Source organism: Scyliorhinus torazame, chromosome 11 (assembly GCF_047496885.1).
Source record: "Scyliorhinus torazame isolate Kashiwa2021f chromosome 11, sScyTor2.1, whole genome shotgun sequence".
In the NCBI taxonomy this organism is placed as follows: Eukaryota; Metazoa; Chordata; class Chondrichthyes; order Carcharhiniformes; family Scyliorhinidae; genus Scyliorhinus; species Scyliorhinus torazame.
This window is the reverse complement of record NC_092717.1, coordinates 186,377,720-186,401,300: the sequence shown is the minus strand read 5'-3', so window position 1 is coordinate 186,401,300 and position 23,581 is coordinate 186,377,720. Positions and strand designations below refer to the sequence as shown.

At 46.4% G+C, this 23,581-nt stretch overlaps 1 protein-coding gene across 3 annotated transcripts in view; it reads right to left on the bottom strand.

The window, feature by feature from the left end:
* Positions 1–6,026: 6,026 nt before the first annotated feature.
* The window catches only part of LOC140385717 (actin-2-like), a 38,421-nt gene continuing 20,866 nt past the window's right edge, over positions 6,027–23,581 (bottom strand). Inside the window, exons 1-3 of one of the 3 annotated variants that reach the window (XM_072468168.1) lie at positions 17,917–17,988; positions 11,075–11,192; positions 6,027–7,145 (exon numbers count right to left, since the gene is read on the bottom strand). In XM_072468168.1, coding sequence (XP_072324269.1) covers positions 6,141–7,145; positions 11,075–11,182 — 1,113 coding nt within the window. In that variant the 5' untranslated portion in view covers positions 11,183–11,192; positions 17,917–17,988 and the 3' untranslated portion in view covers positions 6,027–6,140. Of the gene's footprint in view, positions 7,146–11,074; positions 11,193–17,397; positions 17,520–17,916; positions 17,989–23,581 lie in introns of those variants that run through there. The other 2 variants (XM_072468165.1, XM_072468166.1) reach the window with 2 other exon arrangements.

The following is a 23,581-nucleotide window of genomic DNA, read 5'->3' as shown; positions in this document are numbered from 1 at the left end:
CAAAGATGTGCAGGTCAGATGGATTGGCCACGCTAAATTGCCCCTTAATTGGAAAAATACATAATTGGGTACTCTAAATTAAAAAAAAAAGAAAACAGAACCATTATAAGTCGGAACCACTGACATACGAGTCGGATATGCAGAGTTTCTGGAAGAGCTGAATTTTCCTAAGGTAAAGGAGGAAGGTTAGGAAGGGATGGAGATAACATTGGAAGTGAATGAGGTCAAAACATCAATAGGATGGATGCAGACAGGGGAAAGGCCAGATAGGTTCCCAATAGAATTTTATAAAAGATTTGCTGATACATGGTTCCACTACTGGTGGAGATGTTTGAAGATTCGGTTGTACGGGGATGTCTTTCAAAGATAATGATGCAAGCATCCATCTTGCTTTTGCTAAAAAAATTAAAAGATCCGATAAAGTGTGGGTCATAACGCTCGATATCATTATTCAATGTAGGTGCTAAATCTTGGCTAAGGTGCTTGCACTTAGGTTCAAGGAAAATCACCCACAGATCATTGGAAAAGACCAAACAGGTTTTGTGAAGCGTAGGTACTTGTCATCTAATATAAGGCGGATATTAAATATGATTTTGTCATGAGCGGGAGGGAGAGAACAGGAGATTATTGTTACATTGGATGCGGAAAAAGCCTTTGAAAGGATAGAATGGAGAATTTGTCTTCAGTATTGGAGCGATTTGGGATAGGACCTAAGTTTGTGGAGTGGTTCGGCTACTATATAAAGCACCTAAAGCCAGCATTCGCACAAACAATAAGTGTTCAATATATTTTCAGTTACAATGGGGAATGAGGTAGGGATGCCCTATGTCCCTCTCTTATTTGCATTGGCATTTGAGCCATTGACCATTGCTTTGAGATCGTCGGATAAATGGAAAGGGATAATAAGAGGAGTGGTGAAACATAGATGGCGGGATTCTCTGACCCCCCCCGCCGGGTCGGAGAATCCCCGGGGGGCGGCATGAATCCCGCCCTGCTGCTCCGACGCCGGCTGCCGTATTCTCCGGCGCTGGTTTTCGGGCAGGGCGGGGATCACGCCACCACGGTCGGGGGCCGTTGGCGGCGCCCCCCACCCCCGGCAATTCTCCAGGCACCGATGGGCCTAGCGGCCGTCGGTTTCTGGCAAGTCCCGCCGGCGTGAATTGGATATGGTCCCACACGGCTGGATCTGGCTGGTGGGGGGGGGGGGGGGGGGGGGGGGGAGATCCGGCCCCAGGGGGGACCCCACAGTGGCCTGGCCCGCGATCGGGGCCCACCGATCTACGGGCGGGGTGTGCCGTGGGGGCACTCCTTCCTTACGCGCCGGCCCCTGTAGGGCTCCGCCATGGCCGGCGCGGAGAAGACACCCCCCTGCGCGTGCACTAGAATACGCCGGCCGATCTGGCCATGCGAGGATTCCGCAACTTCCGGTCGGCCCGACGCCGGAGTGGTTCGCTCCGTTCTTTACGCCGGTGTGGGGCCACCGCGGGGATTCGGGAGAATCCCGCCCAGAGTGTCCCTGTATGCCGATGATCATCTTTTATACATCTGTACAATGGGTGATTTCATGACACTGCTGAAGCAATTTGGGGCTTTTTTGGGATATAAATTAAATTGGGGGGAAAAGAGAGTGATTCTTCAGTACACAACCGGTAATAGGAGTCAACGGTGTTGCCATATCGTCTGACAGGTTCCCATTTTCAATACCTGGGGATTCAATCAATCCAGGTTAGGAGTCGGCTTCAAAAATTACATTTCACAAGCCTGGTAAACAGAGTTAAAGCAGTTTTGCTGAGATGGTATAACCTACCTCTGTTCTTGGCTGGCAGAATCCAGTCGGTAAAAATTAATGTCCTACCACATTTTCTATTTCTGCCTCAATGCTTGCTGGTATTTTTACCCAAATCTTTTTCCCTAGAGGTAGAGAGATGGATTTCAATGCTCATTTGGGAAAAAGAGCCAGAATCCAGAAAGCGCTTCTACAGATAGATTGGCAGTCAGGAGGGCTGGCACTACCGAATCTTTTCTCTAATATTGGGTTGCAAATACTGAGAAGATACTGGAATAGTATGGAGACTCGGAGGAGATATGGGTGCAGAAAAAGTTAGGCTCGTGTCGAGGGTCAGGGCTTCGAGCATTAGTAACGGCTGCCTTACCCTTTTCTCCCAGTAAGTATTCTAGGAATCCGGTAATAATCTCCACATTGAAGATAAGAAGACCGTTTCGGCAACACTTTAAATTGGGTGCAGTGTTAAATCTGATGCCGATGTATGCAAACCATGGGCAGGATTCGCTGTCAACTGACGGCAGAATCAGGAAACGCGATTGGGCGGAGAATCAGTTCCAATGGCAAAATCGCAGCCGACGCTGATTTGATGGCAAATTGCAATTCTCCGTCACCTCGACAACGGTGTCAATGCGGTCCGGAACACACATACAGTAAACACCATTTGCATATCATTAGTGGACCTGGCCCAGTATTCTCCAGGGCCTCCGCGATTCTCCGCCTCCGATGGGCCGAGTTCCCGACGGCACGGTTCACTTGTGCTTTTAAAAATCAGGAAACCGGCGTCATGGCTGCTGAGGGAGGGAGAAGGGTACGGAAAGTGTCCAACATCGCAATAGTTTGCTGACAGTTGTGTCGCTGGCCGGAGGGCTTCTACTAGGGCCAGGAGTCGTCGCTGGGGAGTGGCCAGGAGATGGACTGTGGGGTCGGGGTGGACGCTACGGAAAGCCATTGCCGCAGCTAGAAAGGCAGCCATGCAGCTGCGCATGCCGTTGACAGCCCACTGTGAACTTAGTGCCACGGGTCATTTAGGTGATCCCAAGGTGGTTGATTCTTAACTGCCCCCTCAAGGTCAATTAGGAATGGGCAATAAATGCTGGCCCAGCCAGCGACGCCACGTCCCATGAATGAATTTTTTAAAAGATCACCATTACCTGTTAAAGGAATGGAGGGAGGGAAAGGTTGTTGTTATTATTGTTTTGTGTTTATGTATAATTTTTTTAAACGGAATAAAAATACTTGAAAAAAAAAAATAGAACTCCCAGAGTAGTGAAATCCCTGAATAATTTCAAAAACAAATTGGATAGCATAACGGTGGAGTGGGAGTGAATGAATGAAAATGAAAATCGCTTATTGTCACAAGTAGGCTTCAAATGAAGTTACTGTGAAAAGCCCCTAGTCGCCACATTCCGGCGCCTGTTCGGGAAGGAGGTACGGGAGGGATGGGGGTGGGATACATTTGAAACTCTCTGGATAGATGATTGCAATGATGGTAATAATCTGGAAGGCAGTGCATTTGGCCAGGGATAAACCTGGTAATTATGGGCCAATCTAATGTGAGTCACAGGACAAAATTAATTCTGACTTGGGGCATCATAGGATAATCAGGAGCAGCCAAATCAAGTTAAAGGCAAATAATGTATGATGAATTTGATTAAGTCTTTTGATGGCTTAACAGCGAGGGTTGATGAATGTAGTGCAGCAGGCATTGTGTATGTGGACTTTCAAAGGGCATTTGTGGAAAATAGAAACACATGTTATTAAAGAGATCTTGGGAACATTTGTATGAAATTAGTGAAGGGAAACGAGGCAGAGTAATGATAACTGGATGGTTTTCTGACTGGAGAGTGTTATGCAGAAGGATCCTCCACGGGTCCATATTAGGACTATTGTTTTTGTTATTTTATATGAATGAACGCAAATCACGTTTGTATGTTTAGGTCCTGTCCAAAGCTGGAGGATTACTGGAAGGAGGTTTTTAGGGTAATCTCTAAAGTGGTACTCGTGAAACTGGACCGGGGTCTTTGGGAGGCCATATTCGGGGTGTCGGACCAGCCGGGGTTGGAAACGAGTGCTGAGGCAGATGTTGTAGCCTTCACTTCATTGATCACCTGAAGGCAGAACCTGTTAGGATGGAGAGCAATCTCTCCACCCTGTGCCCTGGCGGGGGGACCTGTTGGAATTCTTGACTCTTGAGAAGGTTAAGTTTGAACTGAGGGGAAAGATGGAGGGGTTCTACAATTCATTGGCGTTATTCATTATGCACTTTCAAGAATTGGATAACATCAAACATTGGTGGGGGGCGGGGGGTTGGGGGGAGGGGCACTGTATGTGTTAATGGTGACTATGGGCGATTCCTGATTCTTTTTTGTTATTTGTTTACATTAACATGCGGGCTAATGTTTGGGGGTTTGGTGGGAGGATGGGATTGTTGTTATTGATATGGGGATTGGCATTGCATTCGTTACTGTTTATTGTTTATTATTGTTGGGTGCAAATTTGGGAGAAAATGTGAAAAAGGAGAATAAAAATATTTTTTAATAAAGAAAGGACATGGAGGGCAGCACAGTGGTGCAGTGGGTTAGCCCTGCTGCCTTACGGCACCGAGGTCCCAGGTTCGATCCCGGCTCTGGGTCACTGTCCGTGTGGAGTTTGCACATTCTCCCCGTGTTTGCGTGTGTTTCGCCCCAACAACCCAAAGATGTGCAGGGTAGGTGGGCGGGCCACGCTAAATTTCCCCTTAATTGGAAAAAAAGAAAGGATATGGAATGCTGCTTGACTTCTTCTTTTTTTTTTAAAAGGAGCACAAATGAAAAGAAAAATCTCTGGATAGCGATGGTTTTCACAATTTCACTGGCCACGTTTCAGGAAGGGTGCCATGTTCCTGGAGAGGGACAGAGGGGGTTTACCGGGGTGATACGAGATCGGAGGGAGGATCTTACTTACTGAGGAGACATTGGAGCATCTCTAAGGAGAGACCTCTGGAGATATTCAAAATGAAAAAGAGGGTTTTGGTAGGGCAAGTCAGGTGTGCCTATTCCCTCTGAAATTTTGGTCGGTAATCAGAGGTCTTAGATTTTAAGTGGTTGGCAAAAAGAACTAAAAGGGAAACAAGGAGACATTTCTTTACCATAAGAACCTGGTTAAGCTCTGGTATGCACCACCTGGAAGGGTAATCTAATCAGATTCTGTAGAAACTTGTGAAAGGTAATTGAGAATGTGCTTGAAAAGGAATTCTTTTGAGCGTTATGGGGATAAAAACGTGGGATAGAATTTAAAATTGGACACGTGTTTCAAAGTGCTAGCACAGCCTTGATGGGCTTATCGACCGCTTTTTGTGCTGTAAGATCCCATGGTTCTATGTGATTTCCATATAATGAGCTTCGCGGTCTTAAGTGATATAACTGCAGTGACTCTGGAAAAGGCTTGTTCAAACAAAATAAAACACCAGGGGGGCGATTCTCCGCTCCCGCGCCGGTTGGGAGAATCGCCTGGGTCACCAAATTTTCCCGCGACGCTGGTCCGACGTCCTCCCGCGATTCTCCCAAGCGGTGAGAACGGCCCCGTCGAGTTCCGCGTGGCGCAGGCCGGAGAATCGCCCGAGACACCCAAAATGGCGATTCTCCGGCACCCCTGCTATTCTCAGGCCCGGATGGGCTGAGCGGCCAGCCCAAAACGGCGGGTTCCCCCCGGCGCCATCCACACCTGGTCGCTGCCAGCGGGAACAGCGCAGGAACGCTGGGGGTGGGGGGCGGCCTGCGGACAGGGGGGGGGGGGGGGGGGGGGGTCCTGCACCGGGGGGGGGGGCCTCAAATGGGGTGTGGCCCGCGATCATGCCCACCGATCGTCGGGCCGTCCTCTCTGAAGGAGGACCTCCTTTCTTCCGCAGCCCCACAAGATCCGTCTGACATCTTCTTGCGGGGCGGACTCGGAGAGGACGGCAACCGCGGGTGACGCCAGTTATGCGGCGCGGCCATGTCATGTATGCGGCGCCACCTTTACGCGGCTCCAAGGCCTGGCGCATGTAAATGATGCAGCGCCGCTCCTAGCCCATTATCGGGCCCTGAATCAGTTGGGATAGGGGCCATTTTGCGCCGTCGTTAACCTCGACGGCATTCACGATGGCGCGAACACTCTGCCTCCATTTCGGAGAATCCCGCCCCAGGCCTATTATATGCAGTCAATGAGGTTTGTACAAAAAAAAATCACCAGAAGTAGATGGAATGAAGCCAAGACATAGAAATTCATAACAGGAAGTAGGATTGCTATTATTAGCCTTAAATAACAGATAACAACATAATTAAACTTGTTTTGAATATGTTCTCTCCATTATAACCCTAACATAACTATAATCACATCAGAAGCACTTGCGATGGACTATGGAGGGTCCTGACTCCTCGTACTCCTTCTTGGTGATCCACATTTGCTGGAAGGTGGAGAGAGAAGCCACGATGGAGCCACCAATCCACACGGAGTACTTCCTTTCACCTGGAGAAAGGACCTTAATCTTCATTGTGTTTGGAGCCAAGGCCGTGATTTCTTTCTGCATTCGATCAGCAAAGCCTGGAAACATGGTAGATCCACCAGCCAAAACAATATTTGCATAGAGATCACTCCTGAGGCAGCTCTCACAAGCTTCGATGCTATCGTTAGCTGTCTCATGGACACCAGCAGATGGCATTCCCAAAAAGGAAGGTTGGAATAGAGCTTCTGGACATTGGAAACACTCATTTTTGATCATGAGGATTTGACCATCAGGAAGTTCATAGCTTTTGTCCCGTGAGGAAGTAGCAGCAATCATTACTGTCTCCTGGTCATAATCAAGAGCCACATAGCAAAGCTTCTCCTTAATATTTTCTGCAATCAATCTCTCAGCAGGCATGCTGAAGTGACACCCATGGTGAATCAAACTCTCCAGCAAGTAGTCAGTTAGCTCCCTGCCACCAAAGTTTAGACGTCTAATGCTACCAGGTACCATGTAGCCATCATTGACTGGCAGAGCATAGGTCACACCATCACCACTGTCCAATACAAGGCCTCCAATGCGGCCCGTTGCATATATGGAGAGTACACCAGGAACAGCAATATAGAATCCCAGTGTGGCAAAACGCTCAAACATCAGCTGAATCATCTTCTCTCGGTTTATTTTGGGGTTCAGAGGAGCCTCTGTGAGGAGAACGGAATATTCTGCTGGGTCAACTTGCAGCTCTGTGTTGAAGATGTGTCCCCAAATCTTCTCCATGTCGTCCCAGTTGGTCACAATGCCATGTTTGATCGGGTACTTGGAGATCCAAATGTCTGGCCTATCCCTGGCTTCATATCCAACACAGTGGCCATTTAGGCCTGTTCTGACCATGGCATCCTACAGAAGAAAGGAAAACATTATTGTTTATCCTCCCATTTTTTATCAGTCATCCTCTCCTTTTTCCAAACCTATTATTTACCCCTTCTGAAGAGAAGAAGATTGGTGAAAACAAATGTAGGTCCCTTACAGTCAGAAACAGGGGAATTTATTATAATGTGGAACAAAGAAATGGTTTACCATCTAAATACATACTTTGGTTCAGTCTTCACAAAGGAGGACACAAATAACATACCAGAAATGTTGGAGAACACAGGGTTTAGTGAGTGGGAGGAACTAAAGGAAATCAGTATTAGTAGGGAAATGGTGTTATGGAAATCAGTATTAGTAGGGAAATGGTGTTGGGGAAATCAATGTGATTGAAGGTCGATAAATCCCCAGGATCTGATAATCTACATCCCAGAGTACTTAAGGATGTGAATGCATTGGTAGTCACCTTCCAAAATTCTATAGACTCTGGAACAATTCCTACAGATTGGAGGGTAGCTAATGTGACCCCATATTTAAAAAGGGAGGTAGAGAGAAAACAGAAAATTATAGACCAGTCTGATGTTGGTAGTGGAGAAAGTTCCAGCGTTTATTATCAAAGATTTTATAGCAGAGCACTTGGAAAACAGTGGTAGAATTGGGCAGAATCAGCACGGATTTACAAAAGGGAAATAATGCTTGACAAAACTGGAATTCTTCGAGGACGTAACTAGAGAGTCGATGAGGTGTAGTTGATGAGGTGTAGCCAATGGATGTGGTTTATTTGGACTTTCAGAAGGCTTTTGGCAAAGTCCCACACAAGAGGTTAGTGCGTAAAAGGGATTAGAGGTAGGGTATTGAGATGGATAGAAAACTGGTTGGCAGACATGGAACAAAGAGTATGAAGGAATAAATGGACTTTTTTTCTGAATGGTAAGCAGTGACTAGTGGGGTACCACAGGGTTCGGTGCTAGGACCCCAGCTATTCACAATATATATTAATGGATTTAGATGAGGGATCTAAATGTAATATCTCCAAATTTGCAGATGACGCAAAGCTGGGTGGGAGGATGAGCTGTGAGGGGGATGCGGAGATGCTTCAGTGTGATTTGGACAAGTTGATTGAATGGGAATGCATGGCAAATGCAGTATGTGGATAAATGCGAGGTTGTAAAACCAGGAAGGCAGATTATCTGAATGGCCATAAATTAGGAGAGGGGAATGTGCAATGAGACCTGGGCGTCCTCGTACACCAGTCGCTGAAGGTAAGCATGCAGGTGCAGCAGGCGATAAAGAAGGCAAAAGTTGGCCTTCATAGCGAGAGGATTCGGAGTACAGGAGCAGGGATGTCTTGCTGTAATTATGCAGGGCCTTGGTGAGTCCACACCTGGAATACTGTGTGCAGTTTTGGTCTCCTTGTCTGAGGAAGGATGTTCTTGCGCTAGAGGGAGTGCACCGAAGGTTTACCAGACTGATTACTAGGAAGGTGGGACTGACGTGTGAGGAGAGATTGAGTCGGTTTGGATTATATTTGCTGGAGTTCAGAAGAATGAGGGGGGGATCTCATAGAAACCTATCAAATTCTATGCAGGAAGGGGGCTGTCCAGAACCACGGGGCACAATCTGAAGAAATGTGTTGAACCTTTTAGGAGTGAGAGGAGGAGAAACGTCACCCAGAGAGTGGTGGGCTGGTGGAATTCACTACCACAGGAAGCCGTTGAGGTCAAAGCATATGTTTTCAATAAGGAGTTAGATGGTTTTTGGGGCGAAGGAGATCAAAGGATATGTGATTAGGCTATTGAATTAAATGTTCAGCTACGGTCATATTGAATGGACAAGGATGGACTGAATGGCTTCCTTCTGTGCTGTAAAATTTCTGATTGCTGTTATTGACAAGGTGTGTGTAGTGGTTGCTGAAAGATAATTTATCTCAGCCCCAGGAAATTGGTTCTTGGAGTTTGTCACAGTCGTATATATCAATCACTTGCCCTCTCTCCATATCAAAACTGGGGTTGCTCACTGATGACTGCAGCGTGTTCAGCTCTCCAATAATGAAACTTGCCATAACAGCCCGCAGGGAAAAAAACTGCACAGCACACATCCAGAGTTGCTAAACAAAAATTGGAAGTAAAAAACTATCTGTCAGATTGTAAAACAAACTCAAATGTTTCACTAATTTTCTTCGGGAAGACGCCCCCGCATCACATCAAATTGATTGTCCCTTAAACACACTCTTGAGATGACCTGGCAGGTCATTCACTCAGTTGTATTAATGATGGGAAATAAGAATAGGCAATAACATTACCTTACCATTGACATTTACATTTTGGGGATAAAACCACGCTTCATGCAGAAAAATGCTGTCTGCTTGATCAGCACCCATCCATTGGGTGAAACAAACATTCTTCAACACCAACATACAGGGAGCAATATCTTAGGGATGCATTACTGCAACTCACCCAGGCTTCACTGGCAGCCCTTCAAACTCTCCTTTAAACTCCCCCTTTTCCATCTTTGTCTTTTATCCTAACAGCGATCGCTCTCTCAATGTCAGCAAAACTAAGGAGCTGGTCATTCGCTTCAGGAAGCGAAGTATCGTACAAACCCCTGTCTGTATCAACGGTGCTGAGGCGGAGATGGTTGACAGTTTCATCACCGACAATCTGTCCTGGTCCACCCACATTGATGTTGCGACTAAGAAATCACAACAGAGCCTAAACTTCCTCAGGAAACTAAGGAAATTTGGCACGTCCACATTGACTCTTGCCAATTTTTACCGATGTGCCATAGAAAGCATCCTATCTGGCTGCATCACAGCCTGGTATGGCAACTGCTCGGCCCAAGACCACAAAAAACTACAGAGTCGTGAACACAGCCCAGTCCATCACGCAAACCCACCTCCCATCCATTGATTCTGTCTATACCTCCCGCTTTCTTGGGAAAGTAGGCAGCATAATCAAAGACCCTCCCACCCGGGTTATTCCCTCTTCCAACTTCTTCCATTGGGCAGAAGATACAAAAGTCTGAGAACGCGCACTAACAGGTTCAAAAACAGCTTCTTCCCCGCTGTTACCAGACTCCTGAATGTCCCTCTTATGGACTGAACTGATCTCTTCACACATCTTCTCTACGGAGTAGTATTGCACTCCATATGCTCACCCGATGCCTTTGCCTGTGTATTTACATTGTGTATTTATGCATGTTCTATGTTTATTCATGTATGGAACAATCTGTCTGGACTGTACGTAGAACAATACTTTTCACTGTACCTCGGTACGCGTGACAATAAATCAAATCTAAATCCAACTTTTTTCCTCCCTTGTTCACCTCTCTCCTCCCTTGCTCACCTCCTACCCTTGTATTCATATTCCCCAACTGTAATCATATTCATCTCCCATTCTTCTTCTGTTTCCCACAAGCTCCGACCTCTGGTCAGGCCATCAGGAATAAACAGATCAAAACCTGGCCTGAGCATTTCAATCTTGTGTGAACCAAGTCCATTTACTGCCTCGGCACCCCCACAGCCCCCCGACCGCCCCACCACAATTTTGTTTACTGCCATCACCTCCCCACCCTAACTGAGGCCCACCACCATTTCATGTACTGCCACAGAAACCCCTCAGTAGCCACCTCCCCCCGCTCATCCCCCCGACTGCCCCGCCACCATTTCCTCACCCTTAATTGGCTAACCATTCAGAGACACTTCTGAGAGCTGTTCAGTAATGTCGAGCAACATGGGCGCAGATAAATAAGAAACAGAACAAGAAATGAATATGATAACAGTTGGGAAACAGGAATGCAAAGGGTAGAGGCCTGGAAGAGAGAATAAAGCATAGAGGTGGGTGCAAATAAATATTTCAAGTAAAGGGCAGCGTGCAGGTGGAAGTACAATTTAGGTCACCAACAAGCAGAAGGAAAGTGAAGATGAGATTTGTTCTCGTAAATATTTCAGTTTTGAGCACCTGATGTTGAAGCATCCCCACGACAGAAGGAAAGGCAACTTTGGGAGTATCATCCCCTGCAAACCCAGCCTTGATTATTCCAGTTCCATTATCCACAACCAGGGCCATGTTGCAGAACCTGTATGAAATGACGTGGACATAAAAACAAAGTGGTTATGTATGGAATTAAGAGGGCAGCAAGTAATGCATTAGCCTTGTATCTAAGTATGCATGCTAATTAACCATCCTTAGCCATCTCAACTCTCTTCCTCTCAGAAATAGATGGACAATTAACAACTGTTTACAACCAGATACCTAGAACATCTTTCTGGGATTTCAGGAGCCTCAAGTCAAGAACAAAGAACAAAGAAATGTACAGCACAGGAACAGGCCCTTCGGCCCTCCAAGCCCGTGCCGACCATGCTGCCCGACTAAACTACAATCTTCTACACTTCCTGGGTCCGTATCCTTCTATTCCCATCCTATTCATATATTTGTCAAGGTGCCCCTTAAATGTCCCTATCGTCCCTGCTTCCACTACCTCCTCCGGTAGCGAGTTCCAGGCACCCACTACCCTCTGCGTAAAAAACTTGCCTCGTACATCTACTCTGAACCCCCTCTCACCTTAAACCTATGCCCCCTAGTAATTGACCCCTCTACCCTGGAGAAAAGCCTCTGACTATCCACTCTGTCTATGCCCCTCATAATTTTGTATACCTCTATCAGGTCTCCCCTCAACCTCCTTCGTTCCAGTGAGAACAAACCGAGTTTATTCAATCGCTCCTCATAGCTAATGCCCTCCATACCAGGCAACATTCTGGTAAATCTCTTCTGCACCCTCTCTAAAGCCTCCACATCCTTCTGGTAGTGTGGCGACCAGAATTGAACACTATACTCCAAGTGTGGCCTAACTAAGGTTCTATACAGCTGCAACATGACTTGCCAATTCTTATACTCAATGCCCCGGCCAATGAAGGCAAGCATGCCGTATGCCTTCTTGACTACCTTCTCCACCTGTGTTGCCCCTTTCAGTGACCTGTGGACCTGTACACCTAGATCTCTCTGACTTTCAATACTCTTGAGGGTTCTACCATTCACTGTATATTCCCTACCTGCATTAGACCTTCCAAAATGCATTACCTCACATTTGTCCGGATTAAACTCCATCTGCCATCTCTCCGCCCAAGTCTCCAGACAATCTAAATCCTGCTGTATCCTCCGACAGTCCTCATCGCTATCCGCAATTCCACCAACCTTTGTGTCGTCTGCAAACTTACTAATCAGACCAGTTACATTTTCCTCCAAATCATTTATATATACTACAAAGCACAAAGGTCCCAGCACTGATCCCTGTGGAACACCACTGGTCACAGCCCTCCAATTAGAAAAGCATCCCCCCATTGCTACTCTCTGCCTTCTATGGCCTAGCCAGTTCTGTATCCACCTTGCCAGCTCACCCCTGATCCCGTGTGACTTCACCTTTTGTACTAGTCTACCATGAGGGACCTTGTCAAAGGCCTTACTGAAGTCCATATAGACAACATCTACTGCCCTACCTGCATCAATCATCTTAGTGACCTCCTCGAAAAACTCTATCAAGTTAGTGAGACACGACCTCCCCTTCACAAAACCGTGCTGCCTCTCACTAATACGTCCATTTGCTTCCAAATGGGAGTAGATCCTGTCTCGAAGAATTCTCTCCAGTAATTTCCCTACCACTGAAGTAAGGCTCACCGGCCTGTAGTTCCCGGGATTATCCTTGCTACCCTTCTTAAACAGAGGAACAACATTGGCTATTCTCCAGTCCTCCGGGACATCCCCTGAAGACAGCGAGGATCCAAATATTTCTGTCAAGGCCTCAGCAATTTCCTCTCCAGCCTCCTTCAGTATTCTGGGGTAGATCCCATCAGGCCCTGGGGACTTATCTACCTTAATATTTTTTAAGACACCCAACACCTCGTCTTTTTGGATCACAATGTGACCCAGGCTATCTACACCCCCTTCTCCAGACTCAATATCTACCAATTCCTTCTCTTTGGTGAATACTGATGCAAAGTATTCATTTAGTACCTCGCCCATTTCCTCTGGCTCCACACACAGATTGCCTCCCCTGTCCTTCAGTGGGCCAACCCTTTCCCTGGCTACCCTCTTGCTTTTTATGTACGTGTAAAAAGCCTTGGGATTTTCCTTAACCCTATTTGCCAATGACTTTTCGTGACCCCTTCTAGCCCTCCTGACTCCTTGCTTAAGTTCCTTCCTACTTTCCTTATATTCCACGCAGGCTTCGTCTGTTCCCAGCCTTTTAGCCCTGACAAATGCCTCCTTTTTCTTTTTGACGAGGCCTACAATATCACTCGTCATCCAAGGTTCCCGAAAATTGCCGTATTTATCTTTCTTCCTCACAGGAACATGCCGGTCCTGTATTCCTTTCAACTGCCACTTGAAAGCCTCCCACATGTCAGATGTTGATTTACCCTCAAACATCCACCCCCAATCTATGTTCTTCAGTTCCCGCCTAATATTGTTATAATTAGCCTTCCCCCAATTTAGCACCTTCATCCTCGGACCACTCTTATCCTTGTCCACCAGTACTTTAAAACTTACGGAATTGTGGTCACTGTTACCGAAATGCTCCCCTACTGAAACATCTACCACCTGGCCGGGCTCATTCCCCAATACCAGGTCCAGTACCGCCCCTTCCCTAGTTGCAAGTACAGTCTACTCACTGTAAAGTCAGAAACTGCTGCCATTGTCTCCATCTTGCACATTCTTCCTCATAAAACAATTTAAGCCTCCCTAAGATCTCTTACTGCCAAGCAGACGGGAGAACAGGTCACATGACCCTCTTCATGTACCCCAAATTTAAAGCTACAGCCCCAAAATATAATAATCCTGTAAGCCACATAATTCACATTGTTCATTGTTACAATAATAATATATTTTTCAGTTAGTTTCACATATGTCATTGAGAAATTGTTAGAATCCATTATTAAGGACGTAATAGGATATTTATAAGGTCAGAGTCACCATGATTTTATGAAGGGTAAATCGTGTTTGGCTAATTTCCTAGAGTTATTTGACGATGTAACAAGCCAAATAGATAGGGGGATCCTGTAGATGTAGTATTTCTGGATATCCAGAAGGCATTTGATAAGGCGCCACAAAAATGGTAAGATCATATGCGATTAAGGGTAATTTATTAGCTTGGACAGAAGACTGGGGGTGCAATCCATCAGAAAAGGTTCTAAGAGCCATTTGTGGCGGGTTTTGGCGGGGGTTTCCCACCACTATTTAACCACAGTTAATCACTTTATTGGACACTGGGGAGTTTCTCCCCGGTCAGGCCCACACTTAAGCCGCGATCTACTGGCCACGTTGCACTTGAGCAAGTGCACGGCACAGCCAGTAATGCCAGGAGAGGCCTACCTCGGGCTGACAGATGGTGCCAAATCTGCTGAGATTTTCCAGCATTTTCTCTTTTGGTCCCACGTGGACATTGCCAGGATGCTCCAGAGCATGTCCCAGTCACTGAGGAACATCGCCGAGGGCGGGGACACTGCTGCAGACATTGAGGAGCCGCCAGGGCTAGCAGAGCCAGATTACATAGGGGCAGTCGGGCTCAATCCATTTGCCCCTCCATCCTGAGGGGGCCCCCAGGGCCCCAAGGCACCAACCAGAGGAGGGGGCATTGGGTGCCATCCCAGAGCTACCCTACAGAGTGGCGACGGCAGCCACCTGCTCCCCAAGTTCCACCCACAACAGTGTGCCTCAGAGTCAGCTCCCAGAACAGGGTGGCATGGCGAGGAGTTTGCCATCAGCAAGTAGGCCGGGGCCCTCCAGACCCAGGGCCGCCAGAGGACACCCTCCAGGGCAAAGGCCACGGGATGCCATAAGCAGCAGGCTGTGTCATGATATTCAGATAAACATAGCATGGTAAAAAAATACACACTGATGGACAGATCAACGGACCAATCAACACACACGCAACATCACAGCCAATCACCAGTGAGAGCACGCGCACTATAAAACGGGGAACACCACAGTTCCCGCTCATGCCAGCAGGAGACAGCTCAGGGCACAGAGCTCACAGCATGCCACTCAGACATACACCATGTGCTGAGTGCCTCTCTAAGATAGTGTGAGGGCTAGGTCCACAGGTTAACGGGTAAATTACGAACCACAGTCACCAGTTTACAGATGTTATCAAGAATAATAAAACAGAGTTGTACCATCTACAACCGTGTTGGCTCATCTGTATAGCGGAACACCCAACACGACAGGCTGCTTCCACCTCGAATGTGCAACCTGAGGACACACTTAGACGCAGCAGTAGCGCACAGAGAGTTAAGCAGGCTGAGGCTCACTGAGAAGGCGCTGAGTGGATCACTGAGAGTTGGGGTCACATACGTACAACATTAAAAAATGCTGCGCCTGAGAAATATGATTCCTCTGGCACTACCTTCCGCAATGCCGGAAGACCACCAATCCCCAGTCCCTAACCTGCACGCAAGGTTCCCGCCCGGCCCAAGCGGCCATTAGATTACATCCTGGCTAACTGACAGAAAGCAGATTCCACAGAGTTTAGTACTCAGGGCCCAACTATTGACAATATAGATTAATGACATGAATGCAAGGATAGAAGGTTCTCTAGCCAAATTTGCAGATACTAGTAAAATAGGCAGGATAGTAAGTTACAATGAGGAAATAAGAAACTTGCAAATAGATATAGATAGATTAGGTGAGTGGGCCAAATTTTGACAGAAAGGAGGGGAATCGGTCATTCAGCCCTTCAAGCGTGCTCCACCATTCAGTTTGATCATGGCTGAGTTTTCAGCCTCTGCCACATTCTCGCCTTCCTTCTCTGCTGATCCTCCAGGCATGTGGTCTCTCTATTCCCCAAATAATTCCGTAGCTCCAAGACCTTCTGGGTTGCAGCCTCTGCTGCTCTCTGACCATCCGTCTCGCTGATCTTCCCACTCCTCAACTCTCCCAAATCCTTGCTGTGAGCCAGGGCTCTGGAGACTAGCAGTGAGAGGCAGGGGGAGCAGCTACAACCTCCAGAACACACCTCTTACAAATCATAGCTGCTCCTCCTGGCTCACGCCGCTCATTTTCAGAACCCTGGCTCACAGCGAGTGTACAGAAAAGGGAAGCAACAGGTGGAAGAGTCAAGAAGTGGGAAGATCGGCAAGAGGGAGGGTCAGCAGCAAAGGGCTGTGACAGGTAGGGGCAAAGGCCGGACATCTAGAGGGATAGCATCAAGGAGGTGGGTCGGGGAGTGGCAGAGGTCGTAAGCCTGGGGGGGTCAGCTGTGAGGGGGTGGGTCAGGGAGAAGCAGTAAGCTAGCTGGCCGCCAGTGAGAAGGTAGATTAGAGAGCAGAAGAGGCAGTGAGATAGAGGGCTGGTCGAGAGAGGGTAGGTTAGGGAGTGGAGCTGGCTGCAGTTTGAAGGATTATGAGTGAGGGAAAGGATCAGAGAATGAGAAAGGTTGCTCCAAAATGGGTCGCTCAGCCCTACACCTTTAAAACAAAAAACTTACACCACTAAACAATACAGCCCAAATTAAATTACTGACATTAAAGCAAAACAGCATAAAACATGGCAAGGTAAAACAGGGAATTACTGAAATACTTTTGAGATTTTCCTTATTAATTTGGACCCTAGCTCCTCAAATTTTCTTAGAAGAATCTCATTTCTTCATTCTACAGCCATTGGTCACTATATGGGTCAGTTCAAGTTCTTGTCCTTAACCCTGACACAGGCAAGTCAACTTTCAGAACACCCAGTTGTAAAATAGCTTTACCCCGACTATATTTTTTCTATCACTTCCACATTTCCTTTCACTCCTCCCACTTGAATTACCTCCCCTACCACAGTACGATGGTCAGTTTGCCCATCAATGCTGCAAACCTTTCCCCCATCCAAACAGACTACAAGAACCCCATCCCTTTTGGACAAGAGCACCTGGAGTTTACTTACCTGCCTCAATCACAGTCACCCTCCCCTGTCTATGATAGCTAAAACCAGACCCCATACCACTTCCTAACCTAATGGGTGCGACAACCGCCTGGATCAAAATGCCCAGGTTAACTCTCCTCCTCCCTGCATCTCAGACTCCAGCTCATCCACTCTGAAGTTCCTTGAAGTGTAGGCTTATTGTGAATGTGTTGTCTGAGATTGTAGTCTTCTCCCCAAAATCCCAGTTATGGAACACCACCTACACTGGGATCCCGATCTAACCTGGCTCAAGTATGTGTGGAGAATCAACTCAGCTTAACGTTAAGATTTTTTTGACTAATTACTGATCTAGTTTAAGGTACAGTTTGGTTAAATTAAACACATACCTATAACATGACACACTCCAAGTACCAAAGGCAAAAAAAGTAGCACTCCTTCCCTTCTTCACTGAACGTTCGTTCTGAACAAATTTTCAACTTTAACACTTGATTTATGATACATTCCATTTACAACCACTAAGTCAGCTGATAACTGTTTACTTTTGTGCACCTTCTTTGAGCCAAGTTCAAAGTGCTCACTTACCATCCTGCTGACAGTAATTATCCCCTATTCAGGCAATCACACACAGCTGATAGAGTTAACTTTCAACTCCCACTGGCCAGGCAGGAACACTGATCAGGCAGCAACACTGGCCAGGCAGGAACACTGATCAGGCAGCAACACTGGCCAGGCAGGAACACTGATCAGGCAGCAACACTGGCCAGGCAGGAACACTGATCAGGCAGCAACACTGGCCAGGCAGTTTCTGTTGAGTGTTTACTCGCTTCCAGTTTCCTTTGTCATTTTGCAAAGTTCCAAGTTAAATTCAGAACTGAAATTCATTTTGACACTACTCACCCTCTCACCTCTCACAATTCCTCTCACAACATTGCCAACTTTTACCCTCTATAAATCGTTTACATCTAGACTTTGCATCATTAGATAACACGCACACATGCATGCAAGAGCACACTCGGTTTCTTGCTCACTTTGTTGGGTGGACAGACGGCTGTGTGAACTGGAGGTCATCCAAAACTCTGCTGCCTGTGTTTTATGTCGCACTCCCAGTCAAGCAGCATCCTGATTTTGAAATTCTCATCTATGTTTTCAAATCTCTCCATGGCCTTTTCCCTCCCTATCTATATAATCTCCTCCAACTCTACAACCCTCTGTCATCGCAGTGCTCCTCTAATTCTGGCCTCTTGTATGTTCCCCATCATTATTGCTCCACCGTTGGTTGCCGTGACTTCAGTTGTTTAGGGCTTCAGCTCTAGAATTACCTCCCTACACCTCTCCTCCTTTCAGACACCACTTAAAACACTCTTTGACCAAAGTTTTGGTCATCAAACCGAGGGCGGAATTTACCGACCAGCCCGCGTGTTTTTCGGCGGCAGAGACGGTCCACCTGCGGAATTTTCTGGTCCCACCGTTGTCAACGGGATTTCCCGTTGACTGCACCCCTCATCGCCAGAAAACCCATATGCCGTCGGTGTGACCGGAATATCCCACCAGCATGAACAACCGGGAAATTCCACCCCCCAATATCTCCTTACGTGACTCGGTGTCATACTTTGTTTTATAGAACATAGAACATACAGTACAGAAAGAGGCCATTTGGTCCATCAAGTCTGCACCGACCCACTTAAGCCCTCACTTCCACCCTATCCCCGTAACCCAATAACCCCTCCTAACCTTTTTGGACACTAAGGGCAATTTATCATGGCCAATCCCCCTGCGAAGAAATTTGGATCTTTCCTTATGTTAAAGGTGCTATATTAATGTAAGGTGCTGTTACTGTTGCTGTTGTAATTGTACTAGAGCTTGGCTAGGGCTGCTGCTCATTCTGGAGCACAAGTTTACAACATGACCACCAGGATGTTGTTGGGACCCATAGCCTTTGCTGTATCCTGTCCCCCTCCTCATTCATTCAAGTACCATGCATTTAGTGGGTGTTGATGACCATGAACTTCCACTGAACTGGTCCATGATAATGCTTGGGTTGGGTGCTCTTTCCAAGAGCCGGTGCAGACTCGCTGGGCCGAATGGCCTCCTTCTGCACTGTAAAGTCTATGATATGAGTGGCAAAGTACTGCAATCATGCATATTGGACAGATTTACAGGCCGATAATCACCCTGTTTGGTCACATGCATCTTCTGTCATCACCAAGTCCCGGAATGATGCTTGAAACCAGAGGAAGGGAAGCTGGTTGCAAAAACTGCGTCATCATTGGGGATGGGGATATTCATGGACGTTCCTCCTCCTGTTAGTTGTTTAATTGTCCACCAACATTCATGACTGGATGCGACAAGTCTACCGAGCTTTGAACTGATCTACTGAAGAGTGCTGACTCATCAGCTGAGGGAGGGCGATCTGAATTAACAGGGGGTTTCCTTGTATGTTATCTAATGCAGTGAGACTCCAGGGGGGTCTGGAGTCAAAGTTGCAGTCTCCCAGGGACAGTCCCTCCTGACTGTATGCCATTGTGCTGCCACCTCTGTTGGGTCTGTTCTGCCAATGGGACAAGAGATAACTGGAAATGGTGTTGGGAGAATCTGGGATATTGACTGAACAGGATAACCTTGGATTGCGTGGTATAGATGGCACAGAAAGAGACCATTTAGCCCAACCAGTCAATGCCAGTGTTAATGCTTCACTCAAGCCTCCTTCCACATTTCTCCATCTAAACTTACCATCCTAACCATCTTGTTCCATCTCCCTTTGCAAATGTTTGCTCATCATCCCTCTAAATGCTTTTATCCTATTCACTTCAATCAATTCCTGTGATAGTGAGTTCCACATTCTCACCACTCGCTGGGTAATTACGTTTCCCCTGAATTCATTGTCGGATTTCTTGGCACCTATCTGAAATTGATGGCCTCTAGTTATGCGCTTCCCCACAAGAGGAAAGATTGTCTCTATCAAAAGCTAGCATAATTTTAAAGACCTCTATTATGTCACTCTTAGCTCTCTTTTTTTCAAGATAAAGAGATGCAGCCTATCAACCCTTTCCTGATACTTCTACCCACACATTTCTGGTATTATACTTGTAAGTATCTACACCTCTTCCAGTGCCTCTAGATCCTTTTCCTAATATGGTGATCAGAAATGCATACACTACTCTCATGGTTCAATTCAGGTTTAGCATAACTTCCTGACTTTTCAATTCTATCCCTCCAGAAATTCACCTGAGGAAGGAGCAGCGCTCCGAAAGCTAGTGACATCGAAACAAACCTGTTGGACTTTAACCTGGTGTTGTAAAACTTCTTACTGTGCTCACCCCAGTCCAACGCCGGCATCTCCACATCCAGAAATGAAGGCCAGGATTTTTCCGTCCGGTCCATGGCAGGAATCGTTGAGGACGAGATGGGAAATTTGATGGACCGACCAAAGATCCGTTGACTTTGGGTGGGAATTTCCGATCCCGTGTTGGGTGGACCTGGATTACCGCAGCCTGATGTTTGTTTTGCTTTTTTTTATGGTCTTGCTAACCCGTGGCACAACTCTAAATGATTGATGTTTTTGTCCTCCGGGATTCCATTGTTCCTCTACCCCAACAAGGCTTGCACCTTTAATGACCTCCCAATTCTACCTACCAAAATGTACTACCTTAATAATAATAATAATAATAATCTTTATTGTCACAATTAGGCTTACATTAATACTGCAATGAAGTTTCTGTGAAAAACCCCTTGTCGCCATGTTCCGGCGCCTGTTCGGGTATTTAGAGGGAGAATTCAGAACGTCCAATTCACCTAATAGCACATCTTTCTGGACTTGTGGGAGGAAACCGGAGCACCCGGAGGAATCCCATGCAGACACAGGGAGAATGTGCAGACACCACACAGACAGTTACCCAAGCCAGGAATCGAACCTAGGATCCTGACACTGTGAAGCAACAGTGCTAACCACGGTGTTACCGTACTGCACATTTAGCTGTGTTGAACTTTATTTGTCAATTATTTTCAAGTTTAGTAATGCCCTCCTGTAATTTGTTGCAGGTTTCCTTAGCATTTATTATGCCTCCCCACCCCCCCCCCCCAAACGTGGTGTTATTGCAAATTTATAAATGTTTTCTGTTCCAGAGTCCAAATCGTGAATGTAAATTGTGAAGATCAGTGGTCCCAGCACTGCTAGTTGTAGAATATCACTCGCCACTTTCTGCCACTCTGAATAACTACCCTTCACCCCCATCCTATGCTTGCTGTCTTGAAGCTGGCTAGCACTCCATTCTGCCACTGTCCCCTGACTCCACAGTGTGGTTCAGTGAGTATGACTGTCAAATAAATGTTGCTAACTTTTGTCTTAGTTTAATTGCTCTGTTCTATCACCTTTGCTCTTGAGTCGCCAGGTATCTTTCTGATACCGCCACGTGGTTCAAGTCCGAGTAATAATCAATAATCCAATACACCGCTTAGTAAGATTTAAATCAAAGCACATCTATTATACACAGTAATCACTACTCATTCATAAATTCTACGTCTAAGCTCCTTCTACGACTAACATGCCAATACTTAACTCGGAACTGGCCCACCATGTCAGGGAAACGAATGGCCTTTCGTTCGGGTTCTGAGCCTGCGGGATTCGAAGTTGGTACAGATTGGTAGCTAGGAGCGCCTATCTCATAGCGAGCATTGAAGTAAGACTGACTCGATTTCAGCGATGGCTGGACCAGTCACTGTCAAGGGTTGGTTCGCGTTGCTGAGTGACCTGCTCAAGAAGAGAAGCAGAGGGACGATTTGAACTTGGCCTCTATTCTTATAGTCCACAGGGGCTTCCCGCCTTTCGGGGCGGACCCTGTACCTGGTTCCAAGTGATTGGACTTTGTCCCAATCACTTGGTTCGATATTCTCCAATGCTGGAGCGATTCCTTGATCGATGGGTGGTCGTTCACCTCCCTTTTTGTAGGCTTTTGCTGGCGCCACCGAGTCTGGGTTGGCTTTGTGTGTCTAAAATGTTGCACATTGTTCCCGGGGATTGCTCATTGGTATACAGATGGCTGGTGTTTTGTTGTGCTGATGGTTTCTGGTATCGATCTTGTCTCGCCTTCCCAGAAGTGAATACACAGTCTACCTGTAGCTGCTTGTTTTAGTCCTGTTGGCTGATTTTCCCATCAGCCTTTGCCGTTCGCCATTTTAAATCGGGGTTAGCCATTCTAAATCGGGAGTTAGCCATTTTAACTGGCTACAGGCTGCTGCTTGTTGGACAGCTCTTCCAATCTTGGCACAAATCCTAAATATTGGTGAGGAGGATTTTGTAAGGTCAACTGGGTTGGGTATGTCTTTGTCATCTCTGATGCCTGGGGTCTTGTTGCTTGGACTACCTGTGTCATGATATGTATATTGACTGGGATGTAAAGAGTTAACAAGTTAATGATAATGTTTCTTACCACTAGAGGGTAATATACAGTCATATATATATCATGTGACTTCTGGGATTCTGGATAGAAGAGGTAGGAGATGGTGAGGCATGAGAGAGAGGAGTTGTGTATTTGAGAATTCTGTAGTTAGAGAAAGCACAGTTTAATATAGTAACCTTGTACTTTAGGAATACATACAAATCTTATTTAGTAGTATTAATAAATTAGTTTTGTTCATTAACAAAGCTTGGTGTTCTTTGTCAACACTACACATCCAAGCCATCCAGTTAAAGCAAAGCAGAGAACCACACAACCTGGTTTTATTCTTATTTGACATTTTTGTTGCGGTTTAATACAATTTCATTTCCTTAAAGGACATTAGTGAAACACAAGGGTTTTTAGGACAATCACTATTACTGATATTAGCTCCTTGTTCAACATTTATTTAATTAATTGCATTTAAGTCCAAAGATGTGTAGGTTAGGTGGATTGGCCATGCTAAAATTGCCCCTCAGTGTCCAAAGGTTAGGTGGGGTTATGGGTATAGGGTGGGGCAGTGAGCCTAGGTACACTGCTCTTTCAGAAGGTCATTCCAGACTCAATGGGGCCGTATGGCCTCCTTCCGCACTGTAGGAATTTTATGGATTCTATGTTCCCCAATTGTTATGGTGGAATTTCAACACATCTCTCTGGATCATTTGTCCAGGCCTCAGTGTCTCAAGCCTAGTTTTCGCTCCACAAATACTGCCTGACCCGCTGAGTGTTTGCTACAATTTGTATTTCAATTTTTATGTTATTCCATTTTAAATAGTGTTCTATTCTCTTCTTTGACAGCCACTTCATTGAGTCACAGAAACCTATAGCAAAGAAGGGGTTCATTTGGTCCATTGTACTCATGCTGTGCTGGTTCTCTGGAGGAAACCCCTAATCTTTTCAGTCTTTCATCATAACTGAAGTTCCTCAACTGGATCTCCAGATCTTTACTCCAGTAATATAGCCACTTGGCTACCATACTCTAAATTAGCCCTCCCGAAGAGCCAACACAGGCTGTAAAATGAACTGAAAAGCCTGGAATGACAATTAATTTCCAGCTGCATATTATGACATTAGTTTTGGGCGTTACGCTGCAAGAATGTGCATAACACATAATGGGATTAAGTCGGATTGGCCACTG